We start from the raw sequence: 24090 nt of genomic DNA on the forward strand, positions 1-24090 counted from the left end.
CGATTCCAAAAAACGTTATGCCACACTTTCATTGGCATAGTAATTTTTGGAATTTGACAAAATCGTAATCGCTTTGCCTGCAGCAATTTTGCGATTGCGACAATGCGAATTGCATCGTAACTATATTAATATAGTAGTGGCCTCGCTAGTGAAGTGTCATGGCCACCATTTAAAGGAACGTGTGTTGCATGTAAGCAGCACACTTTGCTATGTAAGCAGTGCGCGTAACTAAGAAAGGCACGCATGACCACATGTAGCGTGCAGCCCTGGATTTAAAGGGGAACTGAAGTAAGAGGTATACGGAGGCTGCCATATTTATTTCCTTTTAATCAATACTAGTTGCCTGGCAGCCCTGCTGATCTATTTCTCTGCAGTAGTATCTGAATAACACCAGAAACAGCATGCAGCTAGTCTTGTCAGATCTGACGTTAAAGTCTGAAACACCTGATCTGTTGCATGCTTGTTCAGGGGCTATGGCTAATAATATTAGAGGCAGAGGATCAGCAGGGCTGCCAGGCAACTGGTATTGCTTAAAAGGAAATAAACATGGCAGCCTCCATATACCTCTGTCTTCAGTTCCCCTTTAAGTCAAGCTGCTGTCGCGGAGAAAGCAGCGCAGCTTAATTAATGAAGGCCAAAGTTCAATCCTTGGTTACAGGTCCTCTTTAACGTCTATGTCCCGTCTCCATTGTAGTTCACACACATTTTACGGCAGGCATTATGTACAGTACATGTGGTAAAGCATGGAACAAATATTTTTTTGTATTTGCAACATTATATAATTGTTTGCCGAAGAGGACAAACCTTGAATTTTTCACCTAAGACTGAGCGCCTCAAGCACCGAATGCCATTTGCTATGCAGGTCCCGGATATGAGCAGATCAGGATATAGTATGAGATATCCAGCATCTCTGTCTATAGTCCATGTGTTCTGTGTACAGCTGCCTTCAAGGTGAATGATATCTCCAGGCTTCACACAAAGACTAACCCTATATGGGAAGGAGAAAACATGCCATGAGAAACCTGTACAAATGTATGCAAGACAATTCTGTACTATAGAAAGTATATAGGTTGCAAATCCATGAATACACATCTATGGACTCACCAGTCATCTTTGAGGATGCAGAGCTCGGTCTCCTCCCCTTCCTGGCTGGCTGTAACGGTGAGATGTTTCTCCTCTCGGGGTCCATACACCTCCTTCACATCCAGCACACAGTACCTGTTGTATGGTCCCTTGCTCAGCTTCGTCCTTGGAATGATCTTCTTAGGAGGCCTGCAAAGAGCACAAGGCAGATGAAGTCCAGGTGGAAGTCCCAATGTACCATCTAACACCTGGTTAAGGGTGCCCATGCATTACTGTACTTGATTTTTGGCATCTATATCCAGATGATTCTATCATAATGATCGAATCTAGCAGATATACTGCAACATGGCCACCCAACTGTTTCAATCGATTTCTGGGCAAAAGGATCGATTAGTCATGCTGGAAAATCTCAGTTGCCAGGGCAGTAACTGCTTTAAATTTTCCGACAACCAACGGACCCCCGGCTAGCCTCTCCCCAATTGTATGTGTTCCCCCGTGCAGTGTTCTCCCAAGAATTTTTTTCCAGCCGGGTGGCATGAAAAATTAGCCGGGTGGGCCGCAACGAGGGAATGCACAGTCCGCACGTTTCTGCTTACAACATAGGAGGAGAATGAAGAGGCAAGCTGACGACAGCTGGGTGCTCACCAAAAGTAGCCAGGTGGAGTGCTGGGGAGAACACTGCCGTGGTAAGTGTCGCAAGCTGACCCGTCACGCTGACACAACTCCTCACCTCCTCCTGTGTCCAGGGTCTTTTTTTAATTGTTGCCACGATCGCCTGTATTGCATGACATGGCCACATACTCTAACATCACTACATGCACTGGTGTCCCGTGGTACAGGTGCCCACAGTGGCAATTCAAAAGAATGCAGGACACAGGAGGGCCAGTGTAACAGGTGAGCCTGCGATACTCGCCACGGGCCTGGGGCGGGCACTTTACATGGTGGGACGTGCCAGCAGGTGGTGTCGGCGTCGCTAGGACTATTTCCAGTAGCTTTCATGCTGAAATCTGTCTGCAGTATGTGGAAGGTAATAAATCCCTCTTTGATCAGATTGGAAGCTATCCAAAGGCCGATCTGGTGGCAGATTGACAGGTGTATGGGTACCTATAGGGTTGTAACCAAAACGTGGATAAGGCACAGCAGTATGAACTTTTCTATGTGATCTGACTGGAAAGTTTTGGGCCTGTTTACATTAGGTCACCTCAGGGCTGTGGAGTCGGTCCAAAAATCCACCGACTCCGACTCCTCAGTTTAGGATTCCACCGACTCCGACTCCTCTAATTTGCATATTACAATTTTGTTGATTAAAAGTATGTAACATGAAATTCGTCTCTTAACTGCCAACGCTTAGGAATTTTACAAGACAACTGAAATGAAGGATATGTAGACTACTATATTTATTCCCTTTAGACTAAAACTAGTCCTTGGTAAGAGTACTTGTAAAAAGGTACAAACCGGAACAAAGAACATCTATCAGGCCCTAGGCAATGTAAGTGTGGGTACATGTAAGAATGATGTGCAGGTACTCTGCAGGGGAATGAGGATATTGTAAACAGACAACACCTCTGTGTTCAATGTGCACAGCATTCTCAGTGGATTCCCTGCAGCTCTGTGGGGAGTGCATATGTAGAGTATAGTACACTACTGTGTAACAAAGTAAACCTGAGACAGATGAAATTAAAGTTTTATACATACCTGGGGCTTCCTCCAGCCGCCTTCAGGATAATCAGTCCCTCGTTGTCCTCCTCCACCACCTGGATCTTCTGCTATGAGTCCAGGTACTTGAGCCAGTCTGGTGTAGTGCGCATGCACACACTCCGCCGCCAGGAGCATACTACACCTGTGCAGCACTATTGCGCAGGTGCAGAATGTTCCTGGCTGTGGGAGCGGCATGCGGCCGGACATCGCTGACTGGCTGAATTACCAGGACTCATAGCAGAAGATCCGGGTGGTGGAGGACAGCGAGGGACTGATTAGCCTGAAGGGGGCTGGAGGAAGCCCTAGGTATGTATAAAAAAACTTTACTTTTCATCTGTCTCAGTTACCCTTTAATTTGTAGTCACCAAACCAAATTTTAACAACATATCAAATTATTTGATTTCATCAGCAAAGGGAGTGCATACATTTGCATAAATCAGCATCAATGCAGAATTATTTCCATCTCGTTGACCATCTCGATTAGTGACACAGCTACACATCAGGCTTTATTCTTACAGCATAGATGTTATTTAGTATATATAAGAGATTCCTGTGTACACATCATATATACAGTCACAATCAGATATGTATATCTGACCTTAAAAATACGGGGACTGCTTTATTGAAGCAGCACAAGTAACTAATTTTGATTGGTTTATTTCATTTTTGTGGACTAAGCACAGCTATTACTGTATATATACATTATTTTTAATGACTATTATCTGAGAAATAGAACATTTTATCATATTTCCTATTTTAATTACAGTTATAAATTCATCAGGAGTCAGAGTCGGTGCATTTTTTCCCGACTCCAGGCACCCAAAATTGCCCGACTCCGACTCCACAGCCCTGGGTCACCTAGGATGAAACCCTTTCTTCTGGGAAAGCCTGTTCACAATTTCCCCCCTGCACCATATCTGGCTTAGGCCACTGGATAAAACCAAGATCTGTACAACTTTTTCCAGACAGCAGATGCACCACAGCAGATGCCTCACACGTTTGTTTCCAAGTGCGGGAGCTGGCACACTGTAATGGATCATCTCTGTACTACAGGAGAATCCTGTTATAATAAACTCGGGTATAGTAAACTACCTCTCCAGGTACCGGCCAATCTCCATTATAAGTCTATGGGAGCAACGCCTGGTATGGTAAACCTGCATAGAATAAATCTTCTGTTATAGTAAACATGTTTTTTGGCCCCTACGTGACACTGACTTCGGATATAGTGAAAAGTGGGCGGGGCACGCATCATATGTCAGTGTGAAACCCACAGCCGGCTGCTCTCTTCAGGCTGGTGCTGCAAGGCAAGCGCTGCATAGATTTTGGCTCCTTAAGGGCTCGTTAACACTAGGGGTGTTTTCGGCCTTTTTTCAAGCACAGGTGATTTTTAAAATCGCCCACAAAACACTTGTGCAATGAATCTCTATGAGAAGGTTCATATTAGTGCGGTCCATGCGCTGTGCGTTCAGCAAATCGGTGCCTGGACCATTTTCAGGGCGTTTTGCTGTAATGGAAGGTATAAGAAGAGCGCTAAACTCACAAAACCGCTTAATGCAGCGATTGCTTCGCCTTTTTAAGAATAAATACATTGTATTTATTTTTTCCGGGTCAAACAGTTCACTTCCTGACTTGCGTCAGGGAGTGAATTACAAAACCAGTCTGGAAAAGCGCTTAGAAAAGCGCTTTTACCATAAACACAAAGCGCAGTGGAGCGCCGGGTGGGGGACAAAAAGCACCCAAATACGCAAGACGCTTGCGTTTTCGATTTTAGGTGTGAATGAGGCCTAAATGATTGAGTTTAACACCCCTGCTCTAGATAAAATCTATTCAAAGATGCCAGCCAGCCTAGCTACTCGGTTGCACATTATTTTGTCGGTTGAATCGTGCTACTGCATTTCAGTAAGTGCTTTTGAAAATTAAGAAAATCATGGGCATCCCCCATGACGAGATGGGCTAGTCCAAAAGCTGCCCCATCTGTCCGATTTTCACTACCTACTTTAAGTGACCGCAACATAGGAAAACAAAATTTAAAGTAACAAATGTACACCTTATGTGTACACATGTAGTTTACATTTTCCACATTTTTGCAACAGTGATCTTTTAGGAATTATAACTTCTGTCAGGATGATTCTGTTGTCTATGTCCTAGGTTCTCAACATGCGGTACGCGTACCCCAGGGGGTACTTGGGCTTGATACAGTTAATCAAGAATAACCCATTTAGAGTTTTAGAAAATTATAAATCTTATTTAAACAACACCAAATTAGTATTTTAGCTAATTAAAAGCAGTAGTAAATACTTGGAAGTTGTGAACCATTATCATGCACTACGATTCAATATATATTTGTTAAGGGGTACTTGTCATAATGGTTACTATGCTAGGGGGTACTTGGTGAGTACACGGGTTTTAAAGGGGGTACATACCAATAAAATGTTGAGAAACACTGGTCTATGTCACCCTTGAGAAGTTTTCCCTCACTTGCTGCGCCTGGGATCCCAGTTATCCCAGGAACAAGAAAACAGTAGCCTAAGAGGTTCACTCTAAATCAGTGATCTGCAAACTTGGCTCTCCAGCGGTTAAGTAACTACAAGTCCCACAATGCATTGCAGGAGTCTGACAGCCACAGTCATGATTCCTAAAGGCAAATGCATTGTGGGAGTTGTAGTTCCTGAACAGCTGGAGAGCCAAGTCTTCAGATCACTGCACTAAATCCACAGTCCTGCATTTTCTGTGTCTCTTCAGCTGACACTGGACTGGAAGTGCCCACATAGGTGGCTGCTGGGCATATGAACTGGGTACATGCAGGTCACATACCCACTGGAAACACGTGCTTGTGCATGAAGCCATGAACGCTTGCTTTTCCTTGAGCATGCGCAGCACAGCGTTTACACACGCCGAGTTCAGATGCACCAATATCTATGCACCGAGTATGAATGGCAGCGGACACAAGCTTGTGCACTGACAAGCATTATGCAGGGAGCGGCACAGAATGGGTGACCCCAGGTGGAAACAGACACCTCTCCAAAAGGTGTCTATATAAAAGTTTTTGTTTTTTTTATTGTATATGCTGCTTTAGGTGGGTTTTCATTGTCAATGAAAGTGTAATTTTACTTAAAGAAAACCTGAACTGAAAATTAGAAGTCAGAAAAAGCATACACAAGTCATACTTACCTTCCATGTAGTCTACTCTTAGTGTCTTTCTCCTGTCCCGCGTCCTGTTTCTTCACTGTGATCAAGGGAATTTTCCGTCCTCCATTTTGAAAATGGCCATTACCCCATAACAGATTCCTGGTCAGCACACAGTTAAACTGTAACATCGCCCACTTGAGCCATAGGGAAACATGGACATTACCTGGCACATCAGTTCTCCTCTCAGCTATAACTGACAGCAACTGATATTTTACTGACAGCAACTGATATATTTCAGATCTGACAAAATATTGTCAGAACTGGAAGGGATTATTGTCAGAAGAAAATGGTGAGCTTCTGAGAGGAACTAAAGAGTAGAGAAACCGAGAGCCCAATATAGTGTAGTATGTTAAGCATAAATGAAGTAAAGGTTATCGTGAGAAAATTATACTCACAAACATGGGTTACCACACAGGCAACCACTGTATAGGCAGGTGAGGAGATTAGACCTGTCCTCACTCAGGGATAAGAAGTCGCTCTCTGTAGATGCGAAAGGGGGTAGATCACCCCTCCACCAGGGGTGGACACGGTATAGCAGTAGGAGAACAGAGGCGCCAGCAGGATAAAAGTGGATAAAAACTTTAAAATTTGCTGGGAGGAAGTGGTGGACTTACCTCCATAAAGCAGACACGAAAGACTGTCTGAATAGTAGTCACATTTATTAATTAGTACCCCAAAACAGTGCAACGCGTTTCGCAGGCCCAGCCCGCTTCATCAGGCAATAAAAATGGGGACAAGACAGAATTTCAGCAATAGCAGGTGTAGCGCCTCAGTCACTGAGGCGCTACACCTGCTATTGCTGAAATTCTGTCTTGTCCCCATTTTTATTGCCTGATGAAGCGGGCTGGGCCTGCGAAACGCGTTGCACTGTTTTGGGGTACTAATTAATAAATGTGACTACTATTCAGACAGTCTTTCGTGTCTGCTTTATGGAGGTAAGTCCACCACTTCCTCCCAGCAAATTTTAAAGTTTTTATCCACTTTTATCCTGCTGGCGCCTCTGTTCTCCTACTTCTGAGAGGAACTGATGGCAAGGTAACTATGCAATGTTCATTTGAAGTTACCTCATGTGTTTATTTTAAATAATTTTACTCAGTACAGGTTCTCTTTAAAGAGTGCTTGTAACATAAAAAGTGCCGGGGGGGGGGTACTTATCTCGGGAGGGGAAAGCCTCTGGATCATACCGATGCTTCCCCCGTCCCACAATGGCAGCGCTAGATGTCCCCGGACGGCGGTCATGTAAATATTTACCTTCCCGCCTCCAGCACAGGCACAGTAGCGGCTCTCACAAAGGTGGATATAGCCGATCCCTATCGGGTCCGCTATAATGAGCAGGTGCAAGTCACCTGCACAGTAGAGCGGACCCAGTTGGGATCGACTATTTCCACCTTAGCACATCAGCGAGCTGCTACTGCGCCGTAGCACAACGAGTTGTCGGCTGTGGTTTTGGAGGGTCCTACACCACCGTGGGATGGAGGACGACGGGGAAAGCCTCGATAGGATCCAGAGGCTTTACCCTCCTGAGGGGGTGCACTAGGCCTGAATGATTTTCGGTTTTTAAACCGAAAACGCGATGAGCTGCATGACGATCTTGAGATCATCAAGGCCGCGGTTTTCCAGCACTGTCGCCTGTATCTGCTCTGCCCCGTCTGCATTGCAGAGCCGCTGTGAAGTCGCGGCAAGCGTTGCCCAGCAACCCGCTTACACAGATTAACACGTGGGCGAACAGGCCAGAAACTTATACTTTCAAACAAGCTGCCGCCTGGCTCTGGCTGTACAGCTGTGCCGGGTATGACAGGCGAGCAGGGCGGGCACTTGAACTACACTGCATACATGCAATCCAGACCTTGAGACAGTCTGTGTTTCTCGTGCACTACCCCGCCCCCAGCCGGTTTGTGCCTGACCCGCTGAGACAGAGCTGCAGAGGGCTCAGGCTGCCTGCGTATGGACCGAGGGACAGTGCGTCCTGGCAGGGCTGTGGAGTCGGAGTCGAGGACGGAGTCGGGGCAATTTTGGACACCCGGAGTCGGAGTTGAGTCGGGTGATTTTTGTACAAAATCCACAGCCCTGTTAAATATTAGACTAAGGCTGCTTTCACAGTGGGACGTTACAGGTGCACGTTAGTGCAGCCTGTAACGCTCCCCCAACGCACAGCAATGTAACACAAGTGGGCTGTTCAGTGCCCACGTTGCGTTACATGTAACGCTGCACGTTGTAGTGAAAGTGCAGCATGCTGTGCATTCTACAAAGCCGCGTTAGACTGTTTGCACATGCTCAGTGGGGGGCGGAGAGGAGGCGGGAAAATGCCGCTACAGTAGCCGCGCACATGGCTACTTAATATGCACTGCACTGGCGGCCGCTGATTGGCCGGCGGGAGCTCGTGATGCGAAGTGTCTCGCTCCGCATCACGTGGTCCCGCCGGCCAATCAGTGCCACTCTGGGAGAACTTATGCGGATAGAGCCGCCTAACGCGGCTCATTCTAATGTCCTCTCCCGCACCACCGTGCGTTAAGTTAGGGGCACGTTATGGTTGCATACGTCTTAGTGTGTAAGTAGCCTAAGGAGTCGGAGTCGGGCCATTTTGGTTACCCGGAGTCGGAGTTTCATAAACTGAGGAGTCGGAGTTGGAAGATTTTTGTACCGACTCCACAGCCCTGCGTCCTGAGATCTGGTTTCTATCATCATGTATGTTTGTTTTTTTCTAGGCTGCCCTGTCTACCTGTGCCTGGAGAGGGAGGGAGGATGGCTGGGAGTTCAGCTGGAAAATAGTTGGAGGTGAGGTGGGGAGCCCTGGAACTCTGAGGGCCCGTTTCCACTGTTGCGACGCGATTTCGTCGGCATCCCGACGCTTGTAAAAACGCATGCGGATGCGTTTACGCATGCGTTTTTACCCGCGATTTCGCATGGCAGGGTGCCATGCGAAATTAACCATGACTCTGCCAGGGCAAAACAACATTGAAAAAGGTGCGAAATCCCACGCAAATCGCGGGTAAAAACGCATGCGTTTTTCCTATTAAATACATTAGCAGCGATTCGCATGGATTCCCGACGCAGGCGAATTCTGTGGGTCCCGCCGTGCAGATTTGGCCCGCCGCCAAATCGCTCCCGCACGCCGCACATATGGAAACAGCCCCAGCCACTTCAATGTACCAAGCGAATACGCATGTCGGCACCGCATGCGGAATCGCTATGGTGGAAACGAGCTCTGATAGTCAGTTGTGAGGGGTGGAAGGGTAGAAACACAATTGTGAAAGATTTGAGGTAGAAAGACAATTGTGGTTTTTATTTGTGTGTATGTAGATAGATGATTGTAAGGGGGGTGGCCAGTAGACAATTGTGAGGGGTGGGGGAGGCAGAATACGTACCTTGGGCTTCCTCCACCCCCATGCACACCTCTCAGGCCACTCTGTCCCTCTGGCGTCTTGCCCAGTACGTTAGCCAATCGTACTTCACTGCGCTTGCGCGGCCTGGCTGCGCACACTCCCCTTTCATGTTCCCGTGGCTGGAAGTGTTCTGCGCAGAAAGCTCCTGGCCTCAGGAGTGCAAGTGGTGAGTGTGCAACCAGGCGGCAGTGAAGTGTAACTGGCCATGACTGGGAAACGTACCGGGCAAGACGGGAGGGAGGATGGAGCAGCCTGGGAGAACAGTACACATACTAAAGGGGAGATATGGCTAAATACACTAAAGGGGATCTGGATGGTTAACTTGTACGGTGGCACTATACTGGCTAACCTGTACTGAGGCATCTATAGCTAGCAAACCTGTACTGGGGCCAGTGTTGCCAACTCATCCCTTTAAATACGGCCGCTTATGAATTATACATGTCTTGTGGCTAGTTAGATGCAGTTTAGGCACTGATTATGTGTGAGAAGCCCCAGATCCTGTATAACTTAGGTGTGTCAGTATTTAAAGGGATGAGTTGGCAACCTTGACTGGGGCATCTATAGATGGCAAACCTGTACTGGGGCAGCTATAGCTGGCTAACCTGTACTGGGGCATCTATAGCTGGCTAACCTGTACTGGGGCATCTATAGCTGGCTAACCTGTACTGGGGCATCTATAGCTGGCTAACCTGTACTGGGGCATCTATAGCTGGCTAACCTGTACTGGGGCATCTATAGCTGGCTAACCTGTACTGGGGCATCTATAGCTGGCTAACCTGTACTGGGGCATCTATAGCTGGCTAACCTGTACTGGGGCATCTATAGCTGGCTAACCTGTACTGGGGCATCTATAGCTGGCTAACCTGTACTGGGGCATCTATAGCTGGCTAACCTGTACTGGGGCATCTATAGCTGGCTAACCTGTACTGGGGCATCTATAGCTGGCTAACCTGTACTGGGGCATCTATAGCTGGCTAACCTGTACTGGGGCATCTATAGCTGGCTAACCTGTACTGGGGCATCTATAGCTGGCTAACCTGTACTGGGGCAGCTATAGCTGGCTAACCTGTACTGGGGCAGCTATAGCTGGCTAACCTGTACTGGGGCAGCTATAGCTGGCTAACCTGTACTGGGGCAGCTATAGCTGGCTAACCTGTACTGGGGCAGCTATAGCTGGCTAACCTGTACTGGGGCAGCTATAGCTGGCTAACCTGTACTGGGGCAGCTATAGCTGGCTAACCTGTACTGGGGCAGCTATAGCTGGCTAACCTGTACTGGGGCATCTATAGCTGGCTAACCTGTACTGGGGCATCTATAGCTGGCTAACCTGTACTGGGGCAGCTATAGATGGCTAACCTGTACTGGGGCATCTATAGATGGCTAACCTGTACTGGGGCATCTATAGCTGGCTAACCTGTACTGGGGCATCTATAGCTGGCTAACCTGTACTGGGGCATCTATAGATGGCTAACCTGTACTGGGGCATCTATAGCTGGCTAACCTGTACTGGGGCATCTATAGCTGGCTAACCTGTACTGGGGCATCTATAGCTGGCTAACCTGTACTGGGGCAGCTATAGCTGGCTAACCTTTACTGGGGCAGCTATAGCTGGCTAACCTTTACTGGGGCATCTATAGCTGGCTAACCTGTACTGGGGCAGCTATAGCTGGCTAACCTGTACTGGGGCAGCTATAGCTGGCTAACCTGTACTGGGGCAGCTATAGCTGGCTAACCTGTACTGGGGCAGCTATAGCTGGCTAACCTGTACTGGGGCAGCTATAGCTGGCTAACCTGTACTGGGACATCTATAGCTGGCTAACCTGTACTGGGACATCTATAGCTGGCTAACCTGTACTGGGGCATCTATAGCTGGCTAACCTGTACTGGGGCATCTATAGCTGGCTAACCTGTACTGGGGCATCTATAGCTGGCTAACCTGTACTGGGGCATCTATAGCTGGCTAACCTGTACTGGGGCATCTATAGCTGGCTAACCTGTACTGGGGCATCTATAGCTGGCTAACCTGTACTGGGGCATCTATAGCTGGCTAACCTGTACTGGGGCATCTATAGCTGGCTAACCTGTACTGGGGCATCTATAGCTGGCTAACCTGTACTGGGGCATCTATAGCTGGCTAACCTGTACTGGGGCATCTATAGCTGGCTAACCTGTACTGGGGCATCTATAGCTGGCTAACCTGTACTGGGGCATCTATAGCTGGCTAACCTGTACTGGGGCATCTATAGCTGGCTAACCTGTACTGGGGCATCTAGAGCTGGCTAACCTGTACTGGGGCATCTAGAGCTGGCTAACCTGTACTGGGGCATCTAGAGCTGGCTAACCTGTACTGGGGCATCTATAGCTGGCTAACCTGTACTGGGGCATCTATAGCTGGCTAACCTGTACTGGGGCATCTATAGCTGGCTAACCTGTACTGGGGCAGCTATAGCTGGCAAACCTGTACTGGGGCAGCTATAGCTGGCAAACCTGTACTGGGGCAGCTATAGCTGGCAAACCTGTACTGGGGCAGCTATAGCTGGCTAACCTGTACTGGGGCATCTATAGCTGGCTAACCTGTACTGGGGCATCTATAGCTGGCTAACCTGTACTGGGGCATCTATAGCTGGCTAACCTGTACTGGGGCATCTATAGCTGGCTAACCTGTACTGGGGCATCTATAGCTGGCTAACCTGTACTGGGGCATCTATAGCTGGCTAACCTTTACTGGGGCAGCTATAGCTGGCAAACCTTTACTGGGGCAGCTATAGCTGGCTAACCTGTACTGGGGCAGCTATAGCTGGCTAACCTGTACTGGGGCAGCTAAAGCTGGCTAACCTGTACTGGGGCAGCTATAGCTGGCAAACCTGTACTGGGGCATCTATAGCTGGCAAACCTGTACTGGGGCATCTATAGCTGGCAAACCTGTACTGGGGCATCTATAGCTGGCTAACCTGTACTGGGGCATCTATAGCTGGCTAACCTGTACTGGGGTATCTATAGATGGCAAACCTGTACTGGGGCAGCTATAGCTGGCTAACCTGTACTGGGGCATCTATAGCTGGCTAACCTGTACTGGGGCATCTATAGCTGGCTAACCTGTACTGGGGCATCTATAGATGGCAAACCTGTACTGGGGCATCTATAGATGGCAAACCTGTACTGGGGCATCTATAGATGGCAAACCTGTACTGGGGTATCTATAGATGGCAAACCTGTACTGGGGCAGCTATAGCTGGCTAACCTGTACTGGGGCATCTATAGCTGGCTAACCTGTACTGGGGCATCTATAGCTGGCTAACCTGTACTGGGGCATCTATAGCTGGCTAACCTGTACTGGGGCATCTATAGCTGGCTAACCTGTACTGGGGCATCTATAGATGGCAAACCTGTACTGGGGCATCTATAGATGGCAAACCTGTACTGGGGCATCTATAGCTGGCTAACCTGTACTGGGGTATCTATAGCTGGCTATACTATAGTGGGGGCATCTATACCTGGCTAACCTATACTGGAGGAACTCATATTCACCATCGGAGTGCTGATCCATTGTTGTGTATCAAAAATCGTAAATCAAAATCGTAATTTCTGGCAGAAATCGTGCAATTCAATCTTTTCCTAAAATCGTTCAGGCCTAGGGTGCACTTTTTTATGTTACACTTTATAGAGAATTTATGCGTGCATCAAACCAAGTAACACCTGACAAATCTGGCTTTGCAAATTTGGCCATTCCTAGAACAAGCCATCCACTACCCGCCTCCAAAGGGGGATAGAAATAGCTGGCTAACCTGTACTGGGGCAGCTATAGCTGGCTAACCTGTACTGGGGCAGCTATAGCTGGCTAACCTGTACTGGGGCAGCTATAGCTGGCTAACCTGTACTGGGGCAGCTATAGCTGGCTAACCTGTACTGGGGCAGCTATAGCTGGCTAACCTGTACTGGGGCAGCTATAGCTGGCAAACCTGTACTGGGGCAGCTATAGCTGGCAAACCTGTACTGGGGCAGCTATAGCTGGCAAACCTGTACTGGGGCAGCTATAGCTGGCAAACCTGTACTGGGGCAGCTATAGCTGGCAAACCTGTACTGGGGCAGCTATAGCTGGCTAACCTGTACTGGGGCAGCTATAGCTGGCTAACCTGTACTGGGGCAGCTATAGCTGGCTAACCTGTACTGGGGCAGCTATAGCTGGCTAACCTGTACTGGGGCAGCTATAGCTGGCTAACCTGTACTGGGGCAGCTATAGCTGGCTAACCTGTACTGGGGCAGCTATAGCTGGCTAACCTGTACTGGGGCAGCTATAGCTGGCTAACCTGTACTGGGGCAGCTATAGCTGGCTAACCTGTACTGGGGCAGCTATAGCTGGCTAACCTGTACTGGGGCAGCTATAGCTGGCTAACCTGTACTGGGGCAGCTATAGCTGGCTAACCTGTACTGGGGCAGCTATAGCTGGCTAACCTGTACTGGGGCAGCTATAGCTGGCTAACCTGTACTGGGGCAGCTATAGCTGGCTAACCTGTACTGGGGCAGCTATAGCTGGCTAACCTGTACTGGGGCAGCTATAGCTGGCTAACCTGTACTGGGGCAGCTATAGCTGGCTAACCTGTACTGGGGCAGCTATAGCTGGCTAACCTGTACTGGGGCAGCTATAGCTGGCTAACCTGTACTGGGGCAGCTATAGCTGGCTAACCTGTACTGGGGCAGCTATAGCTGGCTAACCTGTACTGGGGCAGCTATAGCTGGCTAACCTGTACTGGGGCAGCTATAGCTGGCTAACCTGTACTGGGGCAGCTATAGCTGGCTAACCTGTACTGGGGCAGCTATAGCTGGCTAACCTGTACTGGGGCAGCTATAGCTGGCTAACCTGTACTGGGGCAGCTATAGCTGGCTAACCTGTACTGGGGCAGCTATAGCTGGCTAACCTGTACTGGGGCAGCTATAGCTGGCTAACCTGTACTGGGGCAGCTATAGCTGGCTAACCTGTACTGGGGCAGCTATAGCTGGCTAACCTGTACTGGGGCAGCTATAGCTGGCTAACCTGTACTGGGGCAGCTATAGCTGGCTAACCTGTACTGGGGCAGCTATAGCTGGCTAACCTGTACTGGGGCAGCTATAGCTGGCTAACCTGTACTGGGGCAGCTATAGCTGGCTAACCTGTACTGGGGCAGCTATAGCTGGCTAACCTGTACTGGGGCAGCTATAGCTGGCTAACCTGTACTGGGGCAGCTATAGCTGGCTAACCTGTACTGGGGCAGCTATAGCTGGCTAACCTGTACTGGGGCAGCTATAGCTGGCTAACCTGTACTGGGGCAGCTATAGCTGGCTAACCTGTACTGGGGCAGCTATAGCTGGCTAACCTGTACTGGGGCAGCTATAGCTGGCTAACCTGTACTGGGGCAGCTATAGCTGGCTAACCTGTACTGGGGCAGCTATAGCTGGCTAACCTGTACTGGGGCAGCTATAGCTGGCTAACCTGTACTGGGGCAGCTATAGCTGGCTAACCTGTACTGGGGCAGCTATAGCTGGCTAACCTGTACTGGGGCAGCTATAGCTGGCTAACCTGTACTGGGGCAGCTATAGCTGGCTAACCTGTACTGGGGCAGCTATAGCTGGCTAACCTGTACTGGGGCAGCTATAGCTGGCTAACCTGTACTGGGGCATCTATAGCTGGCTAACCTGTACTGGGGCATCTATAGCTGGCTAACCTGTACTGGGGCATCTATAGCTGGCTAACCTGTACTGGGGCATCTATAGCTGGCTAACCTGTACTGGGGCATCTATAGCTGGCTAACCTTTACTGGGGCAGCTATAGCTGGCTAACCTGTACTGGGGCAGCTATAGCTGGCTAACCTGTACTGGGGCAGCTATAGCTGGCTAACCTGTACTGGGGCAGCTATAGCTGGCTAACCTGTACTGGGGCAGCTATAGCTGGCTAACCTGTACTGGGGCAGCTATAGCTGGCTAACCTGTACTGGGGCAGCTATAGCTGGCAAACCTGTACTGGGGCATCTATAGCTGGCAAACCTGTACTGGGGCATCTATAGCTGGCAAACCTGTACTGGGGCATCTATAGCTGGCTAACCTGTACTGGGGTATCTATAGATGGCAAACCTGTACTGGGGCATCTATAGCTGGCTAACCTGTACTGGGGCATCTATAGCTGGCTAACCTGTACTGGGGTATCTATAGCTGGCTAACCTGTACTGGGGCATCTATAGCTGGCTAACCTGTACTGGGGTATCTATAGCTGGCTATACTATAGTGGGGGCATCTATACCTGGCTAACCTATACTGGAGGAACTCATATTCACCATCGGAGTGCTGATCCATTGTTGTGTATCAAAAATCGTAAATCAAAATCGTAATTTGTGGCAGAAATCGTGCAATTCAATCTTTTCCTAAAATCGTTCAGGCCTAGGGTGCACTTTTTTATGTTACACTTTATAGAGAATTTATGCGTGCATCAAACCAAGTAACACCTGACAAATCTGGCTTTGCAAATTTGGCCATTCCTAGAACAAGCCATCCACTACCCGCCTCCAAAGGGGGATAGAAATGAAACACTACACTTTATAGAGAATTTCTGTCTAGGGTGCACTTTTTTATGTTACAGAGTGCAGTGTCTTTAAAGTGGATCCGAGATGAACTTTTACTCATCGCATAATTGTGTTCCTTTCCTATTGTTTATAGGGCATTCCTCAAGCCAAATACTTTTTTGTTTTAATACTCTAATTCCCTACAAACTAAACAAGCCTCGCCCACAGCTTTTCAGAGTACCTTGGCATTTTCAGACAGTAGCAAGGGCTTATGGGAGCTCAGTCTGGGCAGGGGGAGGAGGAGGCTACTAGCCAGAGATTTCAGAGGCAGAGGGGAGGGGAGGGATTAGGTTTTTTTCACTGGCTGAGTGCTGAAGATGCAGATAAGCTTGCTCATGTGTAAGGTTTACAAACAACATGGCTGCTGTCATTGTATCACAGGAATAAATAATCATATTCTATTGAAGCTGTTTGTAGCTAGATTTGCTGTGTAATCTATCTAAACTTTAGATAAGATATATAGACAAATTACTTGTTAAAGTTAGTTTTTCATCTCGGAGCCGCTTTAAGGGCTGGAACCCACAGGAGCGCTTTTGGCAGCACTGCGATACGCTAGCAGTTTGCCAAAACGCTGGGCTAATGTTAATGGATGGGGCAACTTCCACAGGAGCGTTTGCGTTTCCCAGAAACGCAAACGCAGGACCTGCAGCATTTTGGGAGCGTTAGCGCTTCAATGTAAAGTATTGAAACGCTAGCAGAAACGCTCAGCAAAACCTAAACTGAGCGGTTTTGCTAGCGTTTTGCGGTTCAGCACACTGTAACAAAATGAAAAATAATTCACAGGACCAATCAGGATAAAAACGCAAAACGCAAAACGCTAGGCACCCGCTGGGGAAAAAAATACAATGTTGCAAAACACGACCAAAAACGCGCATGAATCCGCTTGCAAACCGCTCAGACAAAACGCTAGCTGTTGCATTTTGCGTTTGCGTTTTTCAGTGGGTTCCAGGCCTAAAACAGAGTTCCCCACCCCTGTCCTCAAGGCCCACCACAGTGCATTTTGCAGAAACCCAACCTACATTCACCAGGTGAGGTAATTAGTGTCTCAGCTGAGCTGATTGAGGCCTCTTGTACACTGCAAGTGATTCCGATTCAGATTCCTCTTTTTAATCAGTTTTTACATCCGATTCAGATTCCGATTTGCAGTGTGCAGGGAGCAAACTGCAAATCGGAATCTGAATCAGATGTAAAAACTGATTAAAAAGTGGAATCTGAATCGGAATCACTTGCAGTGTGCAAGAGGCCTAACAACCTCTGTGGATTTCCACAGAACATGCAGTGTTGGTGGTACTTGAGGACTGAGTTGGGGCACTCTGCTTTAAAAGAGTACCTGAAGTGAGAAGTATATGGACGCTGCCATATTTATTTCCTTTTAAAAACAATATGTTGCCTGGCAGCCCTGCTGATCCTCTTCCTCTAATAATTTTAGCTTTAGACCCTGAACAAGCATGCAGCACATCAGGTGTTTGACATTTTTATCAGATCTGACAGCTTGCTGCTGCATGGTAACTGCTCACTGCTACCTGGCAACTGCTTGCTGAGCACATATTTCAACAGTTGGAAAAGAGGCCTAAAGGTGCGTACACACATGCGACTATAGTCGTTTGTAACGATCGTTCCCCGATCTTTACCAACGACGATCGTTACAAAAAACGAACCACCGACTATTAAGGCAAACGACGAACGAGCCAAATCGCTACAAAAGAAAGTTCTGTCTCGGCGGATTTTAACCAACGACGATCGTTTGCAAAAGTAGTACATCGTTGGAAACGGTCGTTCGTACTAGGCTTGACATGCGCATTTCACTATTTCTCCATGGAACTTCTCATTTTTATGCGCAGGCGCAATAGTTGCTTTCTGTGATGTAACGTTCGTTCTAACGATCAGATCGTTACACACATTTTAAAACTACCTTTACTTAGGTCGTTCTTTCATCAATTAAAAGTTCGTTCGTCGTTCTTAACGAACGATCGTTGTCGCATGTGTGTACGTAGCATTAGGATGATCACTGAGATGCAAGTCATTTCTCCTTACATTTAAATTTCAATTATATGCAGAAATTAGACCAATCAGAACTTCCTGACAATTTTTATTGGTCCAAGTTGAACCTGCATAACATTTACATGCAATTTGAATGCAAGCAGCATAGCTCCCAACTGTCCCTCTTTCGGAGAGACAGTTTCTCTTTGGGTGCTCTCTCCCTCTTTCCTCCTCATTTGTCCCTCTTTCAGGACTTTGTCCCTCTTACTATGTAAATGGTACTTATCCGTTAGCCGGGCGCATCCGGCAGGTGGCACTATAAACAATGGAATTGTGTTTTAACCAGCTGGGCGGTATGGACGAGCTCAGCTCGTCCAGTACCGCCGGAGCCTGCCGCTCAGGCCCTGCTGGGCCGATTTGCCCCAAATAAAGTGCAGCACACGCAGCCGGCACTTTGCCAGCCGCGTGTGCTGCCCGATCGCCGCCGCTCTGCGGCGATTCGCCGCGAGCAGCGGCGAAAGAGGGTCCCCCCAGCCGCCTGAGCCCTGCGCAGCCGGAACAAAAAGTTCCGGCCAGCGCTAAGGGCTGGATCGGATGCGTCTGACGTCAGGACGTCGGCTGACGTCCATGACGTCACTCCGCTCGTCGCTATGGCGACGGTGTAAGCAAAACAAGGAAGGCCGCTCATTGCGGCCTTCCTTGTTTATTCTGGCCGCCGGAGGCGATCGGAAGAACGCCTCCGGAGCGCCATCTAGTGGGCTTTCATGCAGCCAACTTTCAGTTGGCTGCATGAAATAGTTTTTTTTTAATTTAAAAAAAACCCTCCCGCAGCCTCCCTGGCGATCTTATCAGAACGCCAGGGTGGTTAAGTGGCCGTCTCGCTGCGGCCAAATGTATTGTAAACAGTTGAGTTAATGGAATTAAAATGAAGCCGGCGGCAATGTGAGGCCTTTTGCACACCAAAACCCGCTAGCAGATCCACAAAATGCTAGCAGATTTTGAAACGCTTTTTCTTTTTTTTCTGTAGCGTTTTAGCTAGCGTTTTGTGTAGCGGTTTTGGTGTAGTAGATTTCATGTATTGTTACAGTAAAGCTGTTACTGAACAGCTACTGTAACAAAAACCACCTGGCAAACCGCTCTGAAGTGCTGTTTTTCAGAGCGGTTTGCAGTTTTCCTATACTTAACATTGAGGCAGAAACGCCTCCGCAATCCAAAATCTGCAGCAGCCCGGGAGTATGCGTTTCCGCAAAACGCCTCCCGCTCTGGTGTGCACCAGCCCATTGAAATACATTACCCTAGCGGATATGCAGCCGGATCGCAAACCGCAGCCAAAACGCTCTGGTGTGCACTAGGCCTGACAGATGAAGCCGCCGGCTTCGACTATCGCTCTCCTCCCCCCTTGTCCTCTCTCTTCTATACAATACTGGCAGCCGGGGGGGGGGGGGGGGGGGAGTTCGTCGCGGCAGGAAATTCTGGTTGTTTGCTTACGATGCACGACTCTGGGGGGGAAACGCATGTGCCCCCCGGCTGCCAGTGTTCTATAGGAGAGGGGGGGGGCAAGGGGGAGGAGAGAAGGCAGAGCCGAAGTCGGCGGCTTCATCAGTTACATTTTCGGTTTAATTCCATTGTACTGTTTACAATACATTTGGCCGCAGCGAAACGGCCACTCAAAACTCAATACCATCGTTTACAGTAACACTTTTGTTACGTGAAGTATGAATGGAATTAGCACCACCTGCTGGATGCGCCCGGCTAACGGATAAGTACCATGTAATATATATATATATATATATATATATATATATATATATATATATATATATATATATATATATATATATATACACACACACACACACGTTTCTGTACTAAAAAATGTGTTTGATTGACTCTAAACTTTACTCCCATCCTTTAAATTGATATATTACTAATTTTAAAAATGTTACCATGAAGGAAAATGAACCAGGATAGAAAATACCAGTGTGGTTTGAATTATAAAACATATTTTTCTTATGAAATCTTTATGGCATGCATGACTAGGGGTGTGATGTAGGCGTGATCATAGGTGTGGCATGGGCGTGGCTTAAGTGTCCCACTTTCTCATCTCAAAAAGTAGGGAGGTATGAAGTTTGCACCTCATTGATCATCCCGACTTTAGAGGCAGTAGCAGGTCTAGAGACAGATTTATAAACCTGGAGGGTGACAATTCCAGGAGAAAGCACAGCCTTGTATGGCCAGCAGGCGGCAGCCATGGCAGAGGAGCTGCTCTGCTGTTACCTGTCCCGGGGCTTCTCCTCCAGGTCAGTGAAGCTCCTCTCCATCATCTCCTCCAGCCACTCCTGCTCGCTGGGATCTGGGGCGCTCTGCACCTCCATAGCGCTGACACTACGTTACTATCACCCGCCACTGATAACAGCTATAACATCACTCTGCAGCTGCTTAGATCCCGCGCTATTCTGCGGAGTGCGGACGGCGAGCAGCACGGATCAAACCTCATCTGATTCTGCGGGAAGCAGCCGGAGGGCGGGGCAGAGTGCTCTGCTCAGAGCTGTCTCTGTACTGTACATGAATTGTATCTGATGTATGCAAGTTACAGGGCTCCAGCTCTCATAGAGATATGCAGTAACGTGTAATGTGTACACTCTGCAATTCTGGTTATTATTGCGGGACAGTTGTTTCCAGAAGCTTGCTGAATGATCGCAAAAATGTATTCTGTTTTAAGAAGACAAATTACTCTGACCATAGTAACCAATCATTCTCAGGTAATGCAAATAATTCTAGGAAATGTGTTTTTAGCTACCAGTCTATCACAGTCTGTAAGTGCTCTCAATAAGGTCCCATTCACACAATTCGCAAAACGCTGGAGAGTGATTTTAACGCAGAAAAAAAATCACTGGACACTGCAGCGATTTTTCCGCAATCACATTTAGCGCTTCTATAGCACTGAAATGCGATCGCCGGGAAATCGTCTGAAAATGGTGCAGGCTACGAGTTTGCGTTTGGCGATTTGCAAATCGCCCAAGTGAGAAGGGGCCCATAGGTTTTTATTGCACTAGCACTTTAAAAGCGCTAGCGCTTGAGCGTTTTGCAGCAATCAATGGCAAAAAGCTCTAGTGTGAATGGGCCCTAAGGCCTGGTTCACATCTAAAAAAATGCAAGCGTTTTGCATTTTTGTGCGCTTTTTTTTTTAATTGCCTCCCGGCGCTCCACTGCACGCTTTTCTAAGCACTTTTCCCGAGCGGATTTGTAATTCGCATTTTGTAAATGACGCAAATCAGGAAGTGAACTCTTTTTTGACCCGGAAAAGAATAAATACAATGGGCTCTATTCTCAAAGAGGCCAAATCGCCGCAAAATATTACCGCCAGCGGTAATCTCCGCATTTTTTCTGCATCCACTAAAATGTTCCGCATGTTTTCCGCATACGGTAAAAAGAGTGCGGAAACGGCAATTAAATGTGCGGTAAAAAGGTTGCATGAAAAATAGTTTAAAAAAAAATTTCAAAGTCCACCAGACGTCACTAAAATCAATGGGATGCAAAATATATCACCTACTACTTGCAGGTGATAAAAAAAAAAAATCGGTAATTAACGCTGAAATAATGCGTCTGAAATATTTTGTGAATGTGTTTTTTTGGGGCGAAAATACCGACTTTTGCGGAACTTTTTCCGCACGAAACAACATGCAGAAAATTTTGTAAATCTCAACATGGCGATGTTTTGGTCGCAAATTTCTCACACTGACTTTACCGCATGCGGGAAGTCATTGAGAATAGAGCCCAATGTATTTATTCTTAAAAACGCAATCACTGCACAAAGTGATTTTGTGAGCATTTTGCGTTTTTTCCTATACCTTCCATTATAGCAAAAACGCCCCAAAAATGGTACAGGTACAGCTTTACGGACACAACGCGCTATGAACCTTCTCCTAGAGATTCATTGCACAAGCGTTTTGTGGGCGATTTAAAAAAAAAAAAAAAAGCCCTAAGTGTCCTTTTCCACTGGCTGCAATCCACTTCAAAAAGTGTATTGCAGCTGTTTTGCCAATCGCTAAAGCACCGTGATTTACATGTAAATTGCAGTACTCAGTTCACCACTAGTGCGCGTTGCTTTTTCCTCCGCACACAATCGCCAGCTCACGCAGCTGCGCTCCCTTCTCAAAGGATTAACAACAAAACAATCGTAGCTAGTGGTAATTGCTGCTTGCGCAATCATGGGCAGTAGCGCAAGCAGCAGTGGAAAAGGGCCCTGACACTCAGTTTCATGGGTCCTTCGCTACAGTAGATTGTTAACCATGAAATCTGTTTTTACTCCAGCAGGTGAGGGAGGGTGCAAAACGTACCCAGGCGTCTTCATTGCAGCCAGGGATGCTCACCGGAAGAAATCCAAATGAGTTTCATTCGGATTTCACCTAGGTAATTAAAACACCTGAGTGGGTGTGCGAGGGAGGGTTAAACTTACCCAGCAGGCATCTTCTTTAACCCGTCGCACTCTGCGTTCCATGCTGCAGTCACATGATTACAAACACTTCCTCCTTCCGGGTTGAAGGAGGAAGCGTAGCAGTCATGTGACACAGCTTGGAACGGGTTAAAGAAGATGCCTGCTGGGTACGTTTAACCCCCTCTAGCACACCTACTCAGGTGCTTTAATTCCCTTAAAGAAATCTGAATAAAACTCATTCGGATTTCATCTGGTGAGCATCCCTGATTGCAGCCGGGTGATAAAGAGGGTTTCTTCCAGGCTTCAGTCTTCTTCCGCGTCATATGACTACACGCATCATGTGACTAGTCTCGACGCAGAACAACACAGAAGACGGAAGCCTGGAAGAAACTTTATCGCCCGGCTGCAATGAAGAAGACGCCTGGGTAAGCTTTACCCTCTCTCACCCACCCGCTCAGGAACGGCCTGGTTTGCGTCCCCACATCCCACCAGACTGCCACCCCCAGTGGATTTTGCCCTTGGAAAGGTCCGTTTCTTCAGTAGTGTGAAGAAATATTCCGTTCTCTCATTGCCCCCAATGCAGGGCTTCATCTTCCGTTTCCGGTCCGGGAAAAATGGGGCTGCAGCAAAGTTATGTTCCGTTCAGCGGAATCTACGGAATGAATCCGTTCGAGCAGATGCATGTGAATGGTTCCATAGATTAACATTAAATCCGGTCTCATCCCTTCCGTTTGTACAGTATCCGTTCCGCTTACGGTCTACTTTTTAACACTACAGCTGGCCACTAACGGTCCAATTTCTAGCGAAAAATCGTTTGAGCGATCAGAATTTCTGATCGGATGAAAAATCGTTCACTACACCATCAACTAACCAATCATTGCTTCCTATATATCACCACCACCAAGAAAATCCAAATTTTCGTTCGACCAAAATTCATTCGGGCGACATTTTTTTCACTCGTCCGTAATCGACTGTGTCCTCCAATGGAGATTATTTACAACCAATCCGATCAGAATTTCTGATCGCTCGAACGATTTTTCGCTAGACATTGGACCGTTAGTGGCCAGCTTAATGTGAACCGGGCGTCTGATGATTGATACAATCCTGACCTGTAGCTGGAAACCACAGGACAAATCAATTTACAATATACCCATAAATCTTCACCCACTGACAAAGTGAAAATGTGCCTGTAGTCAGGCCCGGCCCTAGACTTTTTGCCGCAAACTTTAAAGAAATTCACGCCCCAACCCCTCCCCCCCAAGCCGAGGGTGTAGGGGGCCGCCAAGCTGGAGGGGATAGCAGGCAGGTGGGGGGGGGGGGGTGGGGTCGGACCCCCGTCCCCCGTGCTCCGCTCCCCTCCAGCTTTAAAAAGTTAAGTTGCTGCAGTTATTGTAAGAGGCACGGACAGGGATCATTCACCTTTTCCGCGTTCCAACGTGCGCTCCACTGACGTCACTTCCTGTAATGCCGTCCACTTACAATACAGTGGACGGCGTAGCAGGAAGTGGCGTCAGTGGAGCGCACGCTGGAACGCGGAAGAGGTGAGTGGTCCCCGCCCGTGCCTCTTACAATAGCGGCGGCAACTTAACTTTTTAAAGCTGGAGGGGAGCGGAGGACGGGGGACCCTGGTGAGGGTTGGGGGGTCCGGCCCCCCCACCACCTCTAGGCCCAATACCCCCTTCCTGCCCGCTATCCCCTCCAGCTCGGGCGGCCCCCCACACCCACGGAC

General features: G+C 48.0%; 1 protein-coding gene across 1 annotated transcript in view; it reads right to left on the bottom strand.

Moving 5' to 3' along the window:
* Window positions 1–20370, bottom strand: part of DNA2 (DNA replication helicase/nuclease 2) — a 76713-nt gene extending 56343 nt beyond the window's left edge. Inside the window, exons 1-3 of the mRNA XM_068258224.1 lie at window positions 20201–20370; window positions 1105–1272; window positions 805–988 (exon numbers count right to left, since the gene is read on the bottom strand). Coding sequence (XP_068114325.1) covers window positions 805–988; window positions 1105–1272; window positions 20201–20298 — 450 coding nt within the window. The 5' untranslated portion in view covers window positions 20299–20370. The remainder of the gene's footprint in view (window positions 1–804; window positions 989–1104; window positions 1273–20200) is intronic.
* Between the last annotated feature and the right edge of the window lie 3720 nt (window positions 20371–24090).

The sequence above is a fragment of the Hyperolius riggenbachi genome, chromosome 10, assembly GCF_040937935.1.
Source record: "Hyperolius riggenbachi isolate aHypRig1 chromosome 10, aHypRig1.pri, whole genome shotgun sequence".
Classification (NCBI taxonomy): domain Eukaryota; kingdom Metazoa; phylum Chordata; class Amphibia; order Anura; family Hyperoliidae; genus Hyperolius; species Hyperolius riggenbachi.